Here is a 21785-nt window from a genome sequence, read left to right as displayed (position 1 = left end):
TGCTGCTGCCACAGAAGTGCCACCAAGGTGCCACAGCCAGCCCTTCCCGCTCACCTGCAGGCGTCGGCAGCGGCGCAGTACTGGGAATGGATGGCCAGGTTGATCTCCAGGATCCGGATGGATTGCAGCACCGGGCTTGGCCCTGCCGGGGGGAGGACAGGATGTTTAGGAACAGCAAAGGGTGGAAAATCCCGAGGGAGTAGGCTGGGAGGGGAGAGCAGGTGGGATGCACGTACCATCCGTGCCGGGCTGCTCCGTGCGGGGCCGCTCGCTCACCGGCTGCCGGAGGCTGCGCTGCTGCCGGGAGTTGCTGCGGGAGAGCGAGAGGTTGGAGATGTACTTGGATTTGCCCTGGATGTGGGAGAAGGGGGAGGAGGGGCTGGCATTGGGGCTGCTGAAGCTCTGAGACCTGTCAGGAGTCTTTGGCCACTTGGTGTAGGAGGTGGATTTCCCGGCGATGCCCCTGGATTTGGCTTTGATATTTGTCACTGGCAGGAGGGAGGGCTGGCTTTGGTCTGTGGAAAAATGGGAGAGAAGGTTGTGCTGGGAGAGGCTGGGACGACCGGGATCACCCTGTCCCCATCCTGATGCTTCCCAGATTGCCCAGAGAAGCTGTGGCTGCCCCATCCCTGCAAGTGCTCCAGGCCAGGTTGGACAGGGCTTGGAACAACCTGGGATAGTGGAAGGCGTCCCTGCCCAGGAACTGGATGGGCTTTAAGGTCCCTCCAACCCAAACCATTCCAGGATTCTGCGCTTCCATTCCCTCTGTGCCTGATGGAGCGGCGGTAGAATGAGGGAATGAGGTCAGGCCTCAAGGTAGGGCTGCTCAGGTGAGCTGAGCCTGGTGTAGCTTCCCATGACATTTTGCTGGCAACGTGGGAAGCTCCAAATTCTTTCCAGCCCCCACATTCCCCTGGCAACAGGATCTGAACTGCACCCCATGGGCAGAGAAGGATATAAAGGATATATCCAAGGATAAGGATGGAAAGGGTATCAGCTGTTAGAGAGCTTCCAAAGGAGTGGGATGAGGATGAGGAAGGATCTGGAGGGAAGAGGGAGCTGGAATTGTTCACCCCAGAGGAGACCTCCTCACAAGGAGCAGGGCAGGGGACACGAGGTGACACAAACCTTGCAGATGCCCCAGCATTTCTGGGAATCTGGGCTGGCCCTCACCTGTCCGGTTGGTGGCATGGGCAGGGCTGGTCTCCGAGGGGATAACAGAGGAGACATCAGTGGGAGCAGTGGAGCAGCACAGGGAAAAACAGGGAGGGCTGAAACAGGCCAGCACACCACGACCGGGAATGCCAAGGGCCACTCCGTGTGTGTCCTCCGGGGCTGCAGGGACACAGGGAATAAGTCAAGGGATGGAAGGGGAGCAGCACCCGGTGTCCTGCAGCCCTTCCATGAAACCAGAGCCATCCCAAGCCACCACGCACCGTGCTCCGGGGGGGCCCTGCTGCCGGCTCCGTCAGACGCGGCCGTGGATCGCACTGTCTGCGTCTTGTCGATGTTCTGGCTTGACCTGGAATGCAGGAAAAGATGCTGGAAACCCCCTGGATGGGGACAACGGGGTCGCTTGGAGGCGGGGAGAGAAGTGGCTGCAGCAGGATGGGAAGAGGGACATGGAGCAAAGGGAAACGTGGAGAAGAGCAGAGTGGAGGGATCTGGGAAAGGCAGGAGAAAGGCACACGAGCCATGAAGACAACAGGGAGGGCTCAGAAGTTCCACAGGGAATTGTGTGGCAGTTCCATGTCTGGCAGGGAAAAGTCTCAGCTGGTCCAGAGGATGCTGGCAATGCTCCTGGAACATCCTGGAACAGGGTGTACATGGCAGATTTGACTCCCACCAGGGATCTCCTGGGTGGATTTAGGTGCTTGGGAAACAACAGGCTCCAAGCTGTCACCATTCCCTAAGGAATGTGCCCCTTATCCCTTGAAGACAGACTGTTCCTCACCTTGTTCTTTAGAAACACACACAATCCCCCCCCACATTCATCCCACGCAATTCCAGGTGTTTCACTGCAGCTATCCAAGACCTGAGCATCTCCCGAGGATAAGGGAGACGGGAAAGGGAGGGAATCTTTCTTCCAGGTCTACAGCACAAGGAGCACTTCTGGACACCTGTGTCCATGTCTTACCTGTCCCAGTTTCTCTGGGATTACTGGAGTTTCACTCATTTAGAGGAATTAAAAAACCTCTTTGTCATCTCCAAGATTTCTCCTAGTATAGGGATTTCTTTTCCAGGTGAAAGGAGACTCAACGCCAGCCTCCCGAAGGGAATGTGGGCACAAGCCTCTGGAGCTTCACCTTCATCCCAGCCTAAATCCAACCCTTATCCCTCATGTTCCTTCACTGCCTCATCCCTTTTCCTTACATGGCTTTATCTTGCTCCTGCTCTCCCTGCAGGATGCAATTCCTTCATCTAACCTTTAATTAATTGATTTTTCCATCTCCTAATCCTCATTTCTCTTCCCTGACAAGATCCATAATCCTTCCTCCTGGAATCCCAGTGGAAGTCTCACATCCCTTTCTCTGCTTTCAGTTTCGTGGTCTTCTGTGGTGCAGATGGCAGGAAAAAAAAGAGGAATTACGAGAAGGGATGAAGGAATTAAAAAAGGGAATAATGAAACAGTCACATACCGTGGACACAGAGCAACCGGAATTCCGGGACCCCCGTGCCGAAAGAGGGCCAGGAGACAGGCAGTGGGCACAGCAAAGGAGCTACAGGACAGTGCAGGGAAACAGGGAGAACAGGAAAGTGGGAAGATGACCAGGAGGACAGGGAATGAAAGAGGATGTGGAAGATAATGGGAAGGAAAAGACAAAAATGGGGAAATCGAAGACAAAGTGGAAGGAAAATGGGTTGGATGAGAGATGTAAGGAGGAGAGGAGGGAGAAAAATGGGAGAGGGAAAAGAGGGAGAAAAAGAGACTCATTATCAGGTTACACGAGCTCCCAAAGCTGATCCAGCCCCGCTGCACCGCTGGCATGAGGCTGTTTTAGTCCAGCTGGAGGCATCCAAGGAACATTCAGCACATTCTAACAGGATATTCCCTTTTCCTTCTCTATTCTTCACTTCTCACTCCAGATAATTCAACCGCTGTCAGACTGGGATGTGTGGCTGTGCTTGGCAGAGTCTGCAGCTCTGGGACTGTGCTCAGCAATCCCACTTTCTGTGCTCCAGCCTCTCCCAGGCAACCTCATCCCTCCCAGCAATTCCCAAAATACCCACCCATCGATGTCCACGAGATCCTCCTCACTGCGCAGGCTCAGCACGTAGAGCGTGGACATGGACACCACGCTGGAAAACAGAGAGGGACAGGCTGAGGAGGGACAGGGAGCAAGGATACGGCACAGGATCGATCCGCTTCCATGGGATCCCAGCCCAGGAGAGATGGATGCCCCATCCCTGGAAGTGTTCGAGGCCAGGTTGGAGCAACCTGACACAGTGGAAGCTCCCAGCTCATGGCAGGGCGTTGGAATCAGACAAACTTTAAGGTCTCTTCCAACCCAAAGCTTTCCAGGATTCTCTGGAAGGAGCCATAGATCCACAGCCCCTCGCTGCACACCCCACGGATGGCACGGTCCCAAGGGATGAGCCGATGGAGAAGCCCAGGAGCGGGATCTCACCTGAATGCCATGATGATGACCAGGGCAATGATGGTGCCCTGAAGGAAGCGCTGGCTGATGCAGGCCTGCTCCGGGACAACCGACGGAGACTGCGAGGGGAAAAACCCTGGATCAGCTCAGGACCCCCTGGATCAGCTCAGCTCCCTCACTGCTCTGGTCCTTGCACGGATCTCCCCCAGCCCATCCCGAGCTCTCTTCCCGCCTCCCTGAAAATCCTGAACTCCCCAAGTTTAGAAGTCGTTTAATGTCTCCATTAGGAGACAGAAAGGAAGATCATGGAATCACTGAGGTTGGAAAAGCCCTCTAGGATCATGGAGTCCAACCCTTCCCCCAGCACTGCCAAGGCCACCACTAATCCATGTCCCCAAGTGCCACATCCACACGGTTTTTAAATCCCACCAGCAATGGGGGACTCCACCACTGGAGCCTGTTCCAGTGCCTGGCAGCCCCTCCATGAAGAAATTTTCCCTAATATCCAGCCTAACCCTCCCCCGGCACAATCTGAGGCTGTTCCCTCTTGCCCTGTCCCTTGGGAGGAGAGCCCAATCTCTTGGTTCCTTCCAGGGATTTGTGGAGAGTGAGGCTCCCCCTGATCCTCCTTTTCTCCAGGCTGAGCCTTCCCTGCTCCCAGCGCTGCTCCTTTGGGATCCATCCCTTACCTTGCTGGCGACTTTGTGGGGTCTCTTTTTGTGGGGCACGCTTCCCGCCCGGCTGAACTGGCTCCCAGTTTGGCTGCAAGGAGAAAGGAGGAATGGAGCTCAGATGGCCAGGGACAGTTCACCAAGCCATTCCCAGGCAAAAATGGGATTTTCTGGGAGGCAAAAAACCTCTTTGTGGTGTGATAGTCACAAACCCCCTTGGTGCTTTGCCTCAATTCTGCCCCAAAGCTGGCATAAGCGGGGTCAGGATGGAGATTTTGGAAGCATGGGAAACTCTTTGCCATGAGAAAGCCACTGACTTTAGGGAAACACGGAGACCAGTTCATCCTGGGTGTTGTTGGGCTGCTCCTGTGGGAATTCCAAACCTCCCCAACCTCAGCTCTTTAAACTCACTCCAGGCCAAGCGACACCAGCCAACATCCCACACCTTCCTCATCTCCCTGTTCCCAACCCGAGCTGCTCCTCGGAGCTTCCTGGGATGAAAGGGGACATTCCATGGGGCTCCATGTGTACCTGAAGGCTCCGGAGCTCACGGTTGACTTCATGCTGTCCAGCCTCTTGAGCTTGGCCAGCTTGTGGCTCCACCTTTCCAGCTCGTCGATCCGGGTCTCCAGGTTGTCCGTGAGCTTGCACAGCTCCTTCACGGCTCCCACGTTCTCCATGAAGATCCGCTCCTGCCAGGGAAGCAGGCCAGCAGGCTGAGGCACACCTGGATCCGGATGATCCACACCCTCCATGTGTGCTGTGGGAGACTGTCCCCTCGATTCCCAGAGCAGCAACCAGGCTGCCACAGGTTGGGAAAGGTCAGGAAACCAGGTGCTCCAGGTTATCCTGACATAAGTGCCTTATCTAGGAAGGGCAGATTAGGACTGGGAGCCTCCCCTCAGGAAGCTGCCAACAAGGAGCCCTTCCCGAGGGAGATGCTGCCAAATTTCACCAGCATCAGCCTGGTTCCTCCCTGCCAATGTCCGATATCCACCCAGGGCTGCTCCCGACTTCTGGAAGACCAGCCAGGTCTGAAAGGCATCTGGGAGCATTTCCCAGGCATCACAGTTTCCCTCTCCCATGTCCAGCTCCACAATTCCCTGGAGCCAGGTTCCCCAGCCTCCTGGCTGCCACCAACCTTGTTCACCACCAGGAAGTTCTCCAGGGTTTTCCCATTGGAAAAGACCAGGTCCCCAGTGTCCTTCACAGCTTCCGGGAGGATCTCCTTCACTTCCTGAGCGATGACACCTGCGTGGAGATGGAACAGCAAGATGGGATGGGATCATCCTGCACCCTCTGGACACTCCAGAAGTGGCACCAGGGCTGTCCTCTTCTCATTCCAAGCTGTGCAGGGCTCCTTGGAGACCCTGAAGGGCAGAGGACGGTCAGACAAGGCTGCTCCCCAAATTCTACGGATAGGGATCATCACCCCACCATAGTGTGCTTGCAGAAACCTTCTCCCTGTGGGAAGTGCCACCTTCTCTCCCACTCACTAAAGGGGGAATTTCATTGGATTCCTTAATTTGGGACATGAAAGGCCCCTCTTGCCTACCCCACACCTGGGGGCTGCCCTGGCACAGAGCTGGGTACAGCCCCTGGGAAAGGCAGGGAATTCTTGCAGGACATTCCTGAGTCAGGCGTATTCCCATGGGATGTACCTGTCTCAGAGGTGCTGTCAATGCCCACCGTGGCTGCGAACTCGGGTTTGTAGTTGTAGTGCACCAGCCTCATCCTGGAGATCCGCTTCAGCTGCTCCGTGGTGTCCACCTGGCACAAAACAGGCACAGGGAATTCCTAACGGGATATTGCTTCTCAAATCCCCACCACTCCACGTCCAAGCAGGACTATGGCCCATGGGAACTCCTTTGGAGACAGCCCTGAACCCTGCCCTGAGCAGCCATAAGGACAAACACTGGGGTTAATGTCCAGTTCTGGACAAGATCCTTGGATAGGGGAATCAGGAGGAGACCGAGTCTCGTCGCAGAACCAGGCACAGGGAAGAGGCAGCTCCCAAAAATAGGTGACGTGATTGTATCCAGCTTTTCTGGACAGGCAAATCAGACAGCTGAGAGGAACTCAGAGCAGAGCCCAGCCTCTCACCCAGGCTCTGGCAAGGCCCAGCGTGGTACCTGCCACATCCACCTGTTTTCCACCTTTTTCCCACTGTTTGCTACTTCTGGCTAACACTGGAAGAGTCAATATTCCCTAAGACATGGTGAACTGGCTGTGCTTGGGACAGAAAGAATCCTAAGGCACTTGCCATCCGCTCGACAGTCCTAGGATCCTGGAATATGCCGAGTTGGAAGGGACCCACAAAGATCACTGGTGACCTCCTGGTGACCCCAAGCCCACCCTGTTTCCCAGGTTCTCACCTCCTGGATGTCCTCCTTCACTCGGACATCCGAAGGGTGCATCAGGGACCCCATGACCTTCACGTTGCCGTGGACCACCAGGGCTTCATCCGGGCGGTCCGTGTTGATGCCCACACGGCCGTGGTGGAACACGGTGTCCGGAAGCTGCGCCCGCTGCCAGAGCACGTCACTGTCACTCTCAAACTGCCCCGGGTTGGAAGCCTGTGGAGAAAGGGGAAAACAGGGACTGAAAGGCAGGGAGGGGAATGTTGGCAAGCAGAGACGGGGAAGGCCTTGGGGAAGGATTGCCCTTCCTGCTCCTCTCCCTAAAGGAGTCGTTCCTTCCTTCAGCTGTTATCCCAGCTATCAGTGTTCCAACCACTCAGGGCAGCAGGAAACCAAGTGACATGGATGATACTCCTGGCTCCCAAATGCAGAGCATTCCAGGCTGCCTGCAATTCCCTGAAATTCTGTGCTGGGCATCCCGGAAGCTGCCTAATCCGCTGTGGACTTCTTGTCTGAAGCCCCTGTTTGGGTTTTACTCCCCACCTTCACGTTTTGGAGATGAGTGCTCCAGCAAAACCCTGGGAGAGCCTGGGAATGGTGACTTTCTTTTCCTTCTCTTTTGCCTTAGGACATGAAAAGGTAGGAAAGCATCCCATTTTCCTGCACTTGGAAGCCTTGTTCCTGCTGCAGAGTCTCAACAACACTCTTCCCTCACTCCCAACAGTCACTGATCCCATTGGAGAATGGGATTCCTTCCTTATCCTGTAACAGGTTCTTGAGGAACCAGATGTAGAAAAGCTGGAGCCAGAACCTCAGTGTGGACAGGGAAAGCTACAAGCAAGGCAGGGAAAGTTTGGAGAAGGTGGGAAAGGTGGGAAATCATGTTTGGAAAAGACCTCTAAGGACATCAAATCCAACCCAGCACCACCACCACATTCACCACTAAACCACGTCCCCGAGTGCCACATCCACAGGTTTTTAGAACGTGGAATGTGGGAAAGGGCCCAGAGGGAGGAGACGGGGATGTACCCGGACGATGATCCGCTCGGAGATGTGGGCTGCCAGCGTGTAGTTCTGGTTCTGGGCGTGTGCCTGCAGGGCCACCACCAGCATGAAGTACCTGCGGAGGGACACAGCTCAGGGACACATCCCGTGCTGGGAAGAGCCCTGGGCACCACGGTGGGCTGGGAGCACCCCCTCTCCTTGTGCTGGGAGTCCCCAACCCCCTCCCAGAGCGGGGACACTCTTCTGGTGTCCACAATCCAGGCCCGATTCCCACATCCCACTCCAGCCACACTGCCCAACCCAGGGATAGGCAAATCCATGGGATTCTCGGGATGTTCTGGAGGAGGCCCCTGTGTCCTCCCTCACCTCTGGTCCGGGTTGGGTTTGCCTTTTTTCCTCATGTTGTTGGCCGTGGTCTCGCTGAAGTGCAGCCGCCCCACAGTGACCTTGGTGACCTGCTCCGGGGGCAGGTTCACCCTGGAAGGAAAGGAAAACGATGGAATGAGTGCAGACGGTGCCTGCCTGGGAATGGTACCTATCTTTTCCTACTCCTCTCCTCTCTCTTCCTTCCTTAGGTGGGAAGGTACCCAGTTTTTCTGCACCTGGAGGCCTCGAACCCAACGCACTCTTCCCTCATTCCCAGCTGGACGCTGGTCCAACCCTGGGGCCTGAAACAGGCTCTTCATGCCCTGAGACTGCTCTGAGGAACCAGGTATGGAGAGGCTGGAGCCACAACCTGGAGAGGAGGTTTCTTTCGGGAATGGCCATCTCCTGGCCTGCTCCACCATGGCAGGTCTATGAACTGGGCGCAGAGCAGGGTTGGGAATGCAAAGAGAGGAAAACAGGAGAAAACTGGAGAGCGCGACACCCACACAGTGGAGTGGGAGACCTCCAACTCCACCCTTTCCCCACCTCCTGCTGTTGCTTACTCCCTGGAAATGCAGGATGTTCATTCCCACACGGACATACTCACGTGACGGGGTTGAAGGGCCGTTTGCTGCGGTCCGACTGCGACTGCTCGATGTTGATGGACTGGTTCAAGGCCTCGAGCTGGAGAGAAGGATTTGGGAATGTGGCACAGGGCACACAGACCTTCCCCTTCCCACCTCTCTCCTTCCCCAGCTCTCTGCCCACCTTCCTATGACTCGGTACATCCCACTGGGAAAACCCAACCTGAGTGTGGGCATTGTCCAAGTGTCCCCTTGGAAGGGGAAAAGTTGAGGGTGGAAGGATCTTCCCAAAGAATCCCTCTGGAGTCAAAGGTGAGCGGGAAGCAATCCTGAAGACACCCAGACTGAGCCCATTTTAGGACTCATATTTCAATGGCCTCAGGGGATGTTCAGATTGGATATTAGGGAAAATTCCTTCATGGAAGGGTGGTCAGGCATTGGAACAGGCTGCCCAGGGCAGTGGTGGAGTCACCATTGCCAGAGAGATTTAAAAGCTGTGTGGATGTGGCACTCGGGGACATGGGTTAGTGGTGGCCTTGGCAGTGCTGGGGGAAGGCTTGGACTCCATGATCCTAAAGGGCTTTTCCAACCTAACCAATTCCATGATTGTGTCATTCCACACGTTCCTCTACTACATGAGGAAGTGGTGTTGCCTGCTCCCAGCCACCTCCCAACCCCTCCTTTTCCCAGCTGGATTCACCACAGCCCCTCAGCTCCCGCTCACCTTCACTCCGTGCAGCTTCAGGTAGAAGCATTCCAAGGGTTTCAGGCCCTCGGGGGTCTTCACGTACTTGGGATCGCCGAGCATTCCGATGTACACCGTGACCTGGAAGTGGTTCTTCTTCTGGCACACGAAGGCGTCGTCTCCCACGGAGAAGTTGAAGCCCTTGTCGGCATCCACACGGTACGTGAGCATCGGGCTGGGAACAGGGAGCAGGTGAGACCAGGAGTTTCCCACAGAAACTGTGGATATCCCATCCCTGGAAGTGTTCCATGCCAGGCTGGATGGGGCTTGGAGCAACCTGGGCTAGCAGAAGGTGTCCCTGCCCATGGATCCATAAGGTCCCTTCCAACCCAAACCATTCTACAGCTCTTCCCACTCAACTGGGAATGAATACGCAGATTCCAAGCTCCACAGTCTGTCCAAAGCCTGGAGCATCCCTTTAACGTGGCTCACTGGGAGAAGCAGCTCAGACTGACCCACACCCTGTGGCATTCCCAGTGTCACCTTCTACCAGGCTGTACCCCTGCATCCTAAATTCCTGCTGAAATCACAAACACCTGCTCTGGCTGCTGGGGAAAGGCTTCCAGCTCCCAGCCGACAGGTCCGGAGGAGGAGGAGGAGGAGGAGGAGGAGGAGGAGGAGGAGGAGGAGGAGGAGGAGGAGGAGGAGGGGTCCTGGCTGCTCCATGAACACACAGCAGCTGGAAAGGTTTAATCTACAACTCCTTAATGGGCTGGTTCCCATGGGAATCAGGGAAATATGTGGCCTTTGCAGCGAGTCTGTTTTCCTCACCATCCACAAAGCCCACCCTGAGCTGGTGGGCCCTCGGAAGGGGGGAAGGAGCTGCCTCTCATCCCTCAGAACACCCAAATCCCACTGTTTTTAATTAAGGAACAAGGGATGAGGTAAAGGGGGAGCTCAGCCCACCCTTGGATTTCAGGCTTAAAAATTAAGGAGCGCTTTTCCCCCAAAACCAAACCACTTCTGACTTCCACCTCCAGACAGACACGTGGTTCTGCCCGGAGCAATGGGAGGGGAGCTGGACAGACTGACATGTGGCAGAACTCAGGAGACTCTGGGAAGCAGGAGATAGGGATTCTGCACTGGTATCCCTCCTTTTCATCTGGAATAAAACCATTCTCCCCCTGCAATCACCTGAGGAGTTCATGTGGGTGAGAGCTGGGGGTGATTCCAGGTTGCCATGAGTAATTCTGGGATGGCCACGAGGAACTGCTCACTCCTTAGGCGCCAGGGAGCCGGGAATGCCGTTCTGTGCTCCGGACACAAACCGGGCGGTGGGAGCAGAGCACTACCTTAGCCCAGAGGCACGAGAGGAATTCCCCAACCTCCTCCCAGCCTCAGCCCCGGATTCTCCATCTGGATATTCCTGGCTGGGACACGCAGCTGAGGCTGACCCAAGCACCCTCACCCCGAGGGTGGTGAAGCCATTCCCAGCTGTTTTTATGTCCCGAGTGTTCACTGCCCTTCCCACCGTTTTTTAACTGGAAAAGTCAAGGAGAGGGAGGGTCTATCCAAACTTCCAAGCCACGGATGCTTCCCAAACTGCAAAACTGATGGCTGCTAAGTGTGTGCTGACAGAGGGGAGACAGGCCGGCTCCCCCTCCTCTGCCTTCTGGAAATTGCAGGTCTTCCACAGTCCCCCTTTCAGAGGCTCCTTTTCACTGATTTTCCCATTTTCCTGATGGCTGTGGCTGGTGCATCCCCCCAAACTGGGATCCCTGCACTAGGATTGACCAGAGGGAAGAAGCTGCTTTCCATGCTGGCTTTTCCAGGGAGAGTGCAGGGGCCAAAGGGCAAAGTGTCAGGAATAAAAGGTCTGGGGTCAAATGGATTATTTGATCCTGAACATCCCCACTGACAGGGGCGGATTAAGGCAGGACAGAAGGGCAGGATCAGAGGAGGATTTTCCCGATCCCAGTGAGGGTGAAGGGTTACAGACTCCCCACAGGGAATTGTACTGGGATTTGGCCAAGAGCAGGACGGCACAGGGATGGTCACATTCCCCCATTTCTCTCCTCCTTCCTTCCTTCCTGGTTTCCCCATATCTAAACCACTCCTAAGACAGACTATTGGAAGACCCCTAATCCAAGGACATTCCCTAATTGCATGGATTCCCTGATTTCTCTTGCTCCCAGGATACAAACTCCAGCTGAGCAGCAGGACGTGGTCATCTCTCCCACACAATCCCACCTGTGTGTCCATCCCACGTGTTCCCTTCAGCTTCCCGGGATACAGCCATGATCCATCACCGTGGCATGAGCCGGCACCCCGGGTCACATAGCCCAAAACACATCCAGCAGGTCTGGACCACGCCCCACCGCTCTCCCTTCCCTCGGTGAGATCCAGGATAGGCAGCACAGCCAAGTTTGGAGCTGTTTATCCCGACACTTCTCCCAGCCAAGGGGTCCAACCCCAAAACCTCAGGATTAGTCCCCAGAGAGCACCAGTTTGCTGGATGGGAGAAGAACAGCACCTTCCCAGTTTCCCCAGTTCCCTGGCCTCAGCATGGAGATGGTTCCATGAAGGGCTGCACTATTCCCAGCTGCCTTCCCTCAAGCTGGGAGAAGGAGGAGGGAGCTGGAATTTATCGGAGCCCGCTGTCAGGGAGATGGATGGCTCCTTCTCCCAGGAGTAAATTAGGGAATTGCCCGGTTCCAGGCCTCTATGGCTCCGCTGCTGGAAACCAGCTCATCCCTGGAAAAGTTCACTGAGTCGAAAACCACAAAATCAGAGCGAAAGGCCAAAAAAATTGTATGCTATCCATAAAAATTAATCCAGGGATTTCTGTCTCCTTCAACAACACAGATTCCTTGGCAAACCCTGAGACACGAGCCTGGAATGGAACCTAATCCCTGCCCCAGCGCCTTGTGGAACCTCATTTTTTGTGTGCAAAGGGAGGAAAACATGGAAGAGCATTAATTGTATTTTTTGCTCTGTAATCGCTCCTAAGCATCTGGTAAGAACCTGGACAGCTTCCCATGCTCTCCCTCCTTCAGCTCCTTCCCGGACTCTTTTCTTAGGATCAAGAGTAGGAAAAATCAGATAATTCAGATGATTCACATTCCTGAGGCTGTGAAAAGGTTTTGGGCACCTGGATCACAGGGAACTCAAACAGCACATCGAGACTGGGGACAGCTTCCAGCAGAAACCAGACTGGGAATGGCTGCTCCTTGGAAGCTACATTGGGGGAATAGTTATGGATCCGGATGTGGATGCTGCTCGTTGGCCGAGGACACCCAAAAGGAGAAAGGAAGGAGACAATCCCCACCTGCTACATCTGAATTAACCAACCTAAAAAATGCCATTATAGGAGCAAGGAAAGATGGATTTTTTGGCGTTTCTCATAGATTATCCCGGGAAAGTGCTGCACAAGGAGAATGAAGGGATATTGCATTTAAAAAGAGATGTAGGTCCAGCTTGCACAGGAGCAGGAGGAGTCCCCTGAGGTAACGCGGAGCTAAAAATTAATTAATCAACCTTTAACCCTTAATTCCGCTCAAATCCAGAGCCACAACAAAGCCCACGTGGCTTCCTCAAATCTCTGTGGAGTCACCTCAATGGAATTTACTCCTTACACAACGGGATGATGACCTCAATGCCCCAGGAGTGGGTTTGCTCTGGCTTTTACCCTAAATCCTAAAAGCAGGAATTAGGGAAGTGATCCCAAGATCCAAAGAGCACGGCTGGGTTCACAGAGGTTCTCCAGCAGCTCCTCTGTGCCCAGCACAAATATTATGAAGTTTGTCTCTGCCAATCCACCTGTGGACACCAGGGTGCACGGAAAATCCCTGGAATTGGGATAGCAACGCCTAGAAATGGCTCGGGACAAGCTGTGATGTGTTTGGGATGGGAAATCATTTTCCCCGAGCAGGAAGGAGCGAGAAGGAAAAGGGGGGCTGGAAAACCAAAGGATAAGAGGTGATGTGTCCAGGCAGAGCTCAGAGGAGGTGGCAGTGGAATTCCTGCACATGGAAGCAGGATTTGGAAGCAGGATCCATGGGAGATGCCCAGCTTCCCCCAGCCCACCATCCACAGGGAGCAAGTTGGTGGTGCAGAGCAGGGATCGGTGCAGGATGGCTTTGAAGCTGCTGATTATCCTTTATGGAAATGGCTTGATAAACCAGAAGGAACTGTCTTCCCAAATGATCCCTCTCCTGCTGTGGGGTGGGAAAATAGCCACAGAGTCCTAAAGAGGCGACCAACTCCCAAGAGAGAATTCCCTGCCCTGGCACCACCATGGAAGATGGGATAAAGCCTGGATGAGCAGATGAGTGTGGGAAAGCTGGGACTCTGCCCCCACCCTTGGAGTCCTTGGCTCCCATTCCCAGCACCATCTAGGCAAAGTGTGATCATAGCCCCGGGTTATCCCCAGGCACCGGAGCATTCCCTGCTCCGTGTCCCCCACAGCACCCAGCTGGCTGTGTGGAAGGAGGAGGGAGGGAGTTGGGAGGGAACAGAGGGTCCATGAGAGGTTCCTGGAAACCATCCTGCTGCTTGCCAGCTCTTTGTCACCTCCCAGGAATGCAGGGAGGATCCACAGTGGCTTCCTGCTGAGCACTCCCCCTTCCAGGTGTGCTCTCCACCCTCCGCTGCCTCAATTCCCAGCCCACCTTCCCACTTCTTTCTTCCCTGTCTTGGTCATCCCAGCCTTCCTCTCCGGCCTCTCCGCCACTTCCTAGATTTCCTCAACCCCTTCCCTCTCTTTCCTTCCCCCTCTGCCCCCCCAACCACCCCCACTCCTCCTCCTCCAGCTCCTTTCCACGCTGCTCAAGCTGTGCTGAAGTGGCTCTGGATGACCTCCAGTCACCCACGCTAGGAATTCCCAATGCTGAATTGAAAATCCAGGATCCCGGTAAGCCTAGGAAGGGGAAAAAAGTGCTGCTGGTCCCAATTTTCCTCAGGACAAGGCTGGATTTGCCAATAAAGCCCTCCACGGCGGAGCAAGGTCTGAGTGGCTGCGGAATTGCCACCAAAGCTGCTGAAATGCCTTCTGCTATTCCTTAATTATCCACAGAAAGTGTGGAGGAGTAACGTTCCCAGTGGGAAGGGGGCAGTGGGGAGCGTTATCTCCACCACAGAGCCCAGCCCAGAGAGATCCTTATCCCACATTGCGAGTGGGATGTTCCCAACCCCAGTGGCTTTTCCCACTTTTTCCAGAGGCAGAGGAATTACTCACAGCTCCTTGTAGTTGGCATCATACAGAGTTGCCCACTTGTTCTGCTGGTGTGGCTGCCACTTGATGGACTGGAAGTTGGGATCCAGGTAGGAGCCGTTCAGGCTGTCGTTATCCTGAATGAGGCCTGCGGGGAATGGTTAAAATGGATCAAAGTTCCAATTTTCATCACTGGGCTGAGTATCCAGAGGGGTGGGAGCCCAAGGAAGCAACTGGCACTGCCTGAAGCTTCCCTCTTGACTGCCAGAACACCAGGTCCAGGCCAGGATGAACTCACACTGGGATGAATCCCTCAGGTTGGCAACCTCTGACAACCATCCTCCCTCCTGCCACGCCCCTGGCGCGGCGGGAGCAGGGTTGGAATTCCAGGGGATAACGGGGGTACCTGGTGAGAGCGCACCCGGCTGGTGCCAGGGGGGCGTCTGGACGCGGTCGGGATTGAGTGGCACGGATCCCATTCCCGGCTCCTGCTTGATCAGCCCGTTGAGCATCTGGGCGTTGAGGGTGTTGGGCGGGGACTCGGAGTGTTTCCGCTTCTTGGCGGGATGCACCGGGAGGCTGCGGGAAGGCAACGGCTCAGCAGGGAACGGAGAGGTGGGAGGCGACAACAATCCCACAGCCCACAACCAGGACAAGCGGGATCTCACCCACACGGAAAACACAGCACTGCCACAGCGCCGTCCCACCTTATCCCACCCTGCCGAGGCTGGGTCGCTCATGAGCTGAGCCACATCTTCAACTCCACAGAATGGTTTGGGTTGGAAGAGACCGTAAAGCTCATCCAGTTCCAGCCCCCTGCCATGGGCAGGGACACCTTCCACAGATTCCCTTTGTTTGCTCCCGCCGCCCAACCCCACACTTCGGGCACTCCGCACGCCTCCGGCTCCCATTCCCTCACCTCCATTCCCTCAGCCCCACCACTCCCAAGCCTTACTCTGCTCCGTGCTGCTGGAGGAGCTGGTGCAGCATCTGGGATTGCTGGGCATGGTGGAGCTCGGTGGGCGCCATTCCCGGCCCGACGCCGTACGGAGGCATCAGGGGCTCGGCCTTCAGGAACATATCCCGCTGCAGGCCGGGAAAGTGGGAATTGTGCTGCGGCTGGAGAGGGTGAGGGGGCGGTGGGGGCGGCGGGGGGGGACCCTGGAGGTGAGGGGGTGGAGGAGGAGGAGGAGGAGGAGGGTGCTCCAGGCGGGAAGGGGGAGTCATGTGACACATATTTTCGGGAGTCATGGTCCGGAGAAGGTGAGGATCTGGAAAGGGAGAAAGAGCCAAAGTTAGGAGTGTCCCAGGTCCAGCACTGGCCCAGTTATCTTGGGTCTCCAGGCTGGACGAGGCTTGGAACAAGCTGGGCTAGGGAAAGTGTCCCTGCCCATGGCAGGGGGGTTGGAACAGGATGAGCCTTAAGGTCCTTTTCCACCCAAACCGTTCCAGGATTCTATCATTCCCTGGGACAATGAGAGAGAAGAGCCAGTGGAATGACCTGAACACCCCCAGCACTTCCAGGGAGGATTTCTGAGGGGGCACTTTAAACATTTTAACTGAAACCAGGAGGAGACTTTGATCCCTGAATTTAAATAAATGAAAAGGGACATTCAAATGCGATCCCACCTTTCTCCTCCTCCATTTGGAACAGGATACTAAAGCCATTCCATAATTAGGGTGGATTTGACTACATCAGCACCAACAGAAATGTTTGGGGTGTGGAGGGACATGCAAATCCATGTCCTTTCCTGCCCTGCTTCTCATCACCTCAACATTCCCGATCCACCCCCTGCCAGGGGCAGGGACACCTTCCACTCTCCCAGGTTGTTTCAAGCCTTGTCCAGCCTGGCCTTGGACACTTCCAGGGATGAGGCAGCCACAGCTTCTCTGGGAAATCCATTGCAGGGCCTCACCACTCTCACAGGGAAGGATTCCTTCCCAATATCCCATCTAACCCTGATCTCTGGCAGTGGGAAGCCATTCCCCCTCCTCCTAGCATTCCATGCCCTTGTCCAAAGTCCCTCTCCAGCCTCCATTTTCTTCCCCAGGACAAAGCCCATCTGTTTTTCCAGCCTTTCCCTGATGTTTGCATCAACCTGTGCCTTCAGGTGTCCCCACAGGACACCACAATCCTGGCAGGAACGAGGGACTGACTCCTGGCACGTGAGGGAACCATGGGGTGGGAAGGGACAGTGACTTTATTTTAAATGCAAGACAAAGCTTCTTCACCCCCTAATGTGGAAAACTGGATGGAAAATGCATCCAGGGACTGGCCAAGCCGGGCACAGCCTCTGGGAACATGGAGAGGGACGGCAGGGAAGGGTCTGTTGGATCTTTCCAGGCTGAGCTGGATGGACTTTGGCCTCAGAACACCCAGGCAGGGGTTGAGTAACGAGGCCAAAGCGCTTGAACAGGAGTGGGAAAACTCCTCCCGTTGGAAGGTTTGGAAAACTGGAATGGGCTTGCGCTGGATCCTCCTGCTGAAGGCTGCCGGGGCAGGGCTGCTGCCACCCATCCTGCTCCCTTCCAAGGTTTTCTGCTTCCTGCTGGGACCTCTCAGTGCCTTTTCCACACACATAGAGCTGGATTCTTCCTTCCAGGCTCAATCCTGGGCCAGCCCTCCTTTGGGAGCTGCCTCAGGGACAGCCCGGCCAAGGACAGGCAAGTGATGTGCTTGCCCAAGGTGTTCCCAAATCCAGGGAAAATCATCTCCAGGAATGCAATCCCAGCTTTGTGGGTGCCTTCTGGGCCCTCCTCTCCTTCCCAACTGAGCCCCGAGCACTCCAGAGCCGTTCTCCCCATGGTGAGCAACCCGGCCTCTTTGTTATATTTAAGGAAGGGCCAGGAGGAATTCCAGGGATTTTTTTTAGCAAGATAAACAGAACTCTTGACCTCTTCCATAAAAAAAAAAAAAAAAAAAAAAAAAGGAGCAGGCGCTGCTCCCGGTGGAGACTGGGCTGGAGCCTGGGGAAGAGGGTGCTGCTGCCGAGGGGGAAGGGAGACCAGGACAACCCTCCCTCCTTCCTTCCCAAGGAGTTTTTCCATGGAAGAACAGTGAAGGTCACCAGAGGGACCAAACAACGCTCGGTGGCTTTCCTGGGGGAAGCCAGGAGTACCTGGCAGTGACCCTGGAGGGGGTCCCAGCTCCCTGTGCCATTTCAGCGTGAGCAGAAGATCCTGGGGACCAGCTGGAAGGGAGGGAAAGGCTGGGAAGGAACTTACTGGAGAACGGCGGGTTCATGGCTGCTTCCCGGAGCCAGGCTCCATGTCAGGGACGCGCTCCCGCTCCGTGTTCCCGAGGCAGAGGGCAGGACCAGGGGGATGGCAGGCTCCACATCCCAGCCCGCCACACTGCCGCGATCTCCCTGCGCCCACGGATTCCCAGCACGGATTCCGTGTCCGCGGATTCCCAGCTCGCCTTCTGTGCCGATCCCTCTCCCCTTTCCCAAAGCCAGGAGTGGAACAATGGGCGAAAGCCGAGGGATATTTACTAACTGATAATCTCCCCACGTAGTGCAGCCGCCTGTTTTCTGCCGGCTGATAAAGACTGCAGAGCCAACCACTTTCACGGAATAAAGAGGGGGTGGATGCTGGATTTGGGGTTTGGATTAGGATTTCTTCTCCCCTTCTCCCTTTCTGAAGCACTTACCGTTCACCTGCTGAGGGGAGTAGGCTTCCGATCCAGAATCCGGGGGAGAGTCCGGCAAAGTGCTGCGGAGCAATGGGAAAAGAGAAGGAAAAGTCATTTTAATCCAGCTTCCAGCACGACCAAGAGGTCCAGTTGGATCCAAGCACCCTCCAGGATCCATCTAGGAATCCCAGGTGTGCCTGCAGCAGATCCTGGACACCCTGAGTGTGTCCAGCCAGGATTGCCATCACTGTCACTGTTTCCACTGGAGCTCGGGAATAGGGACGTTTTGTCGAGCAGACAGTGAGAATTCCAGGGAAAAGAAGCCAAACAGAAACTTATCTGCTTCCCAGGGAAATGTCAGTGATCAAGTGGAATGCACGGAGCTCTCTCCCCATCCCAGGAAGCTGTTCCAGGCCAGGCTGGAAAAGGCTTGGAGCAGCCTGGGCTAGTGGAAGGTGTCCCTGCCCATGGCAAGTGCTGGGACTGGATGAGCTTTACGGTCCCTTCCCACCCAACCAATTCCATGCTCCTACGAAACGGGAGGCTCTGGAGGACCTGGGAAGCCCAGGGGATGGATTTTGCCTGTACAAACCTGAGCACCATCACAGCTCCTGCTGTATCTCCCTGGATCTATTCCAACGTCACCAGGAGCAGGATTTGGCCCTGACTGTGAAACACAATCCAAAAAAAACGTGGGAGCTCCCAGCTGCCTTTTCCAGCACATCCATGGCTCAGGGCGGCAGGACCAGGTCCTGTGTGGTGGCACAGCAGGGACAGGCAGGGAGACCATGGCACATTCCCATTTTCCATGGGAATTCTCCATTCACCCATCCTACACCATCAGCTTTACTGATGTGAAATAATCCCGGACAAATCCCAGTGCTTCTTGGATGAAAGTCAGATGAAAAGCAAATAAACTGAGGAGGACACACTGCTCCAACTCTGCTCCTGACGACACCCACAGTTCCAGCTGGAAACCAGGATACAGAATCTTCCTGGACCAGAGGAGCCCAAAGCCCATTAACTGGATTCTCCATGGGAAGTTGCACACAGCAGTGGCTGGAGAGGGATGAGGTAGGGTGATCCCAAAAAACCCCTCGCCACACTTCCCTCATCCTCCACCTTCCCTTGGAGCACCTTTCCATCATTCCCTTCCTATGCCTGGCTGGAGCATCTCTTCCCAGCCTTATTTCCAGGCTCCTTGCCATGCAGGATCTGAGCTCTTACTGTGTTTCCTATGGATTTATCAGGATTTATGCACCGGCAAGCCACGTTTGGGCCAGTAACAACAGGGAACACCCCAATTCAGGGAATCCTGGAGGCTGGAAAAGGCGGACACTGCAGAATTCCCACAGGGAGGTAGCATGGATGTGCCCAGTCCAAGGCAAGGGTTTGTTGGTATCCACCACGATGTCCCTGTGCACATGGTGGGATCCTTGGGCCAGGAATTGGGCTCCATTATCCTTGTGTGCCCCTTCCAGGACATTCCATGATCCTCCACTGGGAAAAGCCTAGCACAGGGGGAAGAGTCATTCTGGGATGCTGAGGGAATGCTGCCATCAGAGCTGATCCAGTTCAGCTCCATCCAAACAAGGTCTCCACCTCTGACAGCAAAGCATGATCCTTACTCATGGCATCCTGCAGAATTCCAGGTGCACAGACATGACAAGGCATCACTTCAGGCTTTAGATTCCCTCTCTAAGGTCCAGGTATCCTTCTGGGATCACTGCAAGGGAAAACCCCCTGGTCGGGGAATAAAGTAAAGGCAGATTTGGGTTTTTATCTTCCTGGGAAGCCTTTCCAAGTTCATCCAAAGGGTGGAACTCATCGGCTGAGTGTTCCCAAATTTGGGAATCCCCACGTTGTGCTTGCTGGCAACGCTAGAGGGCACAAAGCAGAGGGAGAAGAGCCAGTCCTGGAGCCATCCTGGCCCCACTGTCCTTACATCCATAATCCCATGGGAGAAGGCTGTCCAGGGCCACCACCAGCTAAAGATCCCGGCTGGAGCACAGCACAGCACCTTGGGATGTGACTATTCCCCTCCTTGCAGCCCAGAGAGCAGGAGCCACATCCTTTCTCCTCTCAGGAATAACTCTCCAGCTGGATCCATCAGCAATCCTAAAACCTGCCCCTTCTCTTCCCCAGAGCTTGTCGAAAAGGACGCATCCGGCTCAGATCCATCTTTTCCTTCTCTGCAGCAGAGCATCTACAGCATCAGGCCAGGAGAAGAACATCTCCATGTCCAGTGCAGTGAACTATCCTTTGGGATACTCATGGGAACGTCCCGGAGACTGAATTCCGTCCTGGAGACTGACTTTTGTCTTGTTCCAGTTTATTCTGTGTCTCTTCCTCCTTAAAAAATGCTCCAAAATGTTCTCCCACCCGGAGATGTCCAGCACAGGTATCCGGAACTCTACGATGGTGTGAGAGATATTCCCAAAAAACCTTTTGGGAGGCTTCAGGAGCTCCACTTGTCCAAAAGCAAGGACTTACCGCCGAGAGACGCTGCCAATGGTCACGGCTCCATGGGACCCTCCAGATGCCACCAGCCTGGAGGAGCCTCCATCCCAGCACCCACCCCCATCCCACCATCCCATTCCCACTTACCCAGGTGCATAGGAGGCCTTGGGCTCGGATTTGATTGGAGGGACCACGTTGTTCAGGCAGTGGCCACCCAGGAAGCCCTTGGGCACCACCATCCCATTGTTGTTGTTGCAGTTGAGGTGAGCTCCGTAGGCGGCTCCGCAGGGATTGGCCAGGAGAGGACCATGCCGGATGGGGAGCTGGCTGCCGGCGGGAGGGAGGTGGAGGGGAGCGCTGGGAGAGGGATTGCTCACGCTGCTGACGGAGCTGGCGGGAGGCGCGGGGATGCCGGCGGAGCTCGAGGGCTGGGGGTGTGCGTAGCTGGCGGGAGCAGGGATCTCAGGGAAGCAGCTGAGGGAGAAACGGGACAACGTCAGGGAACAGGTCAGTGGGACTGATGGAAGAGTCCAAAATCCACCTGGGAAGCTTTAAAGTGCCCAGGACAGCAACCTCAAGGAGTGTGAAGCCAGCAGGATCTGCTCACCATGCTTTACAGACCAGCTATGCCAAAGATCCCACTCCCACCCTGCTCCCAGATTCCCTTGGTGCTCTCCAGGTCTGCTCTCTCCTTTTTCCCAAAGTTGGGACACACAGGGAGATCCTTCCCTTCTCCACCCTTGTGTAGTCCTGGGGATTTAATCTGAGCTCCAGGGGCCTGTGTTCCCATTGCTCAGATTAAGGAAAAGTGTTTATGGTGCCCTCAGGGGGATAAAGAGAGGAAACAAAAGAGACTGGGAAAACTCAAGGGTAGGAAGCCAGGAAGAGCTGGAGATGGTAAAGGAGGAAAGAGCAATCCAGGAGGACTCTGGAGGGACAGAGGTGATTTCTAAGCAACTCCTCAAATTTCAGAGCTGGAAATTGCTGAACAGGTTTCCCCAGAGAACCTCCATCTATCCCACCCCGGAAGTGTTCCAGGCCAGGCTGGATGAGGCTTGGAGCAACCTGGGATAGTGGACAGTGTCCTGCCCATGGCAGGGGTGGAACTGGATGAGCTTTAAGGCTCCTTCCCACCCAAACCATTCCAAGATTCTGGGATCTCTCCAAGGAAAAGCACAGGGAACACTGCTCCTGCTGTGGAGCAAGGGA

At 55.3% G+C, this 21785-nt stretch overlaps 1 protein-coding gene across 4 annotated transcripts in view; it reads right to left on the bottom strand.

Annotated features, from left to right (window-relative positions):
* MYRF (myelin regulatory factor) overlaps positions 1-21785 on the bottom strand; it is a 44698-nt gene that overhangs the window by 4711 nt on the left and 18202 nt on the right. For 2 of the 4 annotated variants that reach the window (XM_048306616.1, XM_048306613.1), the window contains exons 3-23: positions 20724-21050; positions 18135-18196; positions 15438-15753; positions 14889-15061; positions 14507-14630; positions 9310-9505; positions 8609-8685; positions 8002-8112; positions 7660-7750; positions 6646-6846; positions 5932-6040; positions 5412-5521; positions 4802-4962; positions 4289-4361; positions 3630-3718; positions 3232-3300; positions 2640-2720; positions 1437-1522; positions 1174-1335; positions 237-515; positions 55-142 (exon numbers count right to left, since the gene is read on the bottom strand). In XM_048306616.1, the coding sequence (XP_048162573.1) occupies positions 55-142; positions 237-515; positions 1174-1335; positions 1437-1522; positions 2640-2720; positions 3232-3300; positions 3630-3718; positions 4289-4361; positions 4802-4962; positions 5412-5521; positions 5932-6040; positions 6646-6846; positions 7660-7750; positions 8002-8112; positions 8609-8685; positions 9310-9505; positions 14507-14630; positions 14889-15061; positions 15438-15753; positions 18135-18196; positions 20724-21050 (2985 nt within the window). The remainder of the gene's footprint in view (positions 1-54; positions 143-236; positions 516-1173; positions 1336-1436; positions 1523-2639; positions 2721-3231; positions 3301-3629; positions 3719-4288; positions 4362-4801; positions 4963-5411; positions 5522-5931; positions 6041-6645; positions 6847-7659; positions 7751-8001; positions 8113-8608; positions 8686-9309; positions 9506-14506; positions 14631-14888; positions 15062-15437; positions 15754-18134; positions 18197-20723; positions 21051-21785) is intronic. The other 2 variants (XM_048306615.1, XM_048306614.1) reach the window with 2 other exon arrangements.

Source organism: Corvus hawaiiensis, chromosome 6, assembly GCF_020740725.1.
Source record: "Corvus hawaiiensis isolate bCorHaw1 chromosome 6, bCorHaw1.pri.cur, whole genome shotgun sequence".
Taxonomy (NCBI): domain Eukaryota; kingdom Metazoa; phylum Chordata; class Aves; order Passeriformes; family Corvidae; genus Corvus; species Corvus hawaiiensis.
The sequence above is the reverse complement of the archived record's forward strand: the minus strand, read 5'-3'. Positions and strand labels throughout refer to the sequence as shown.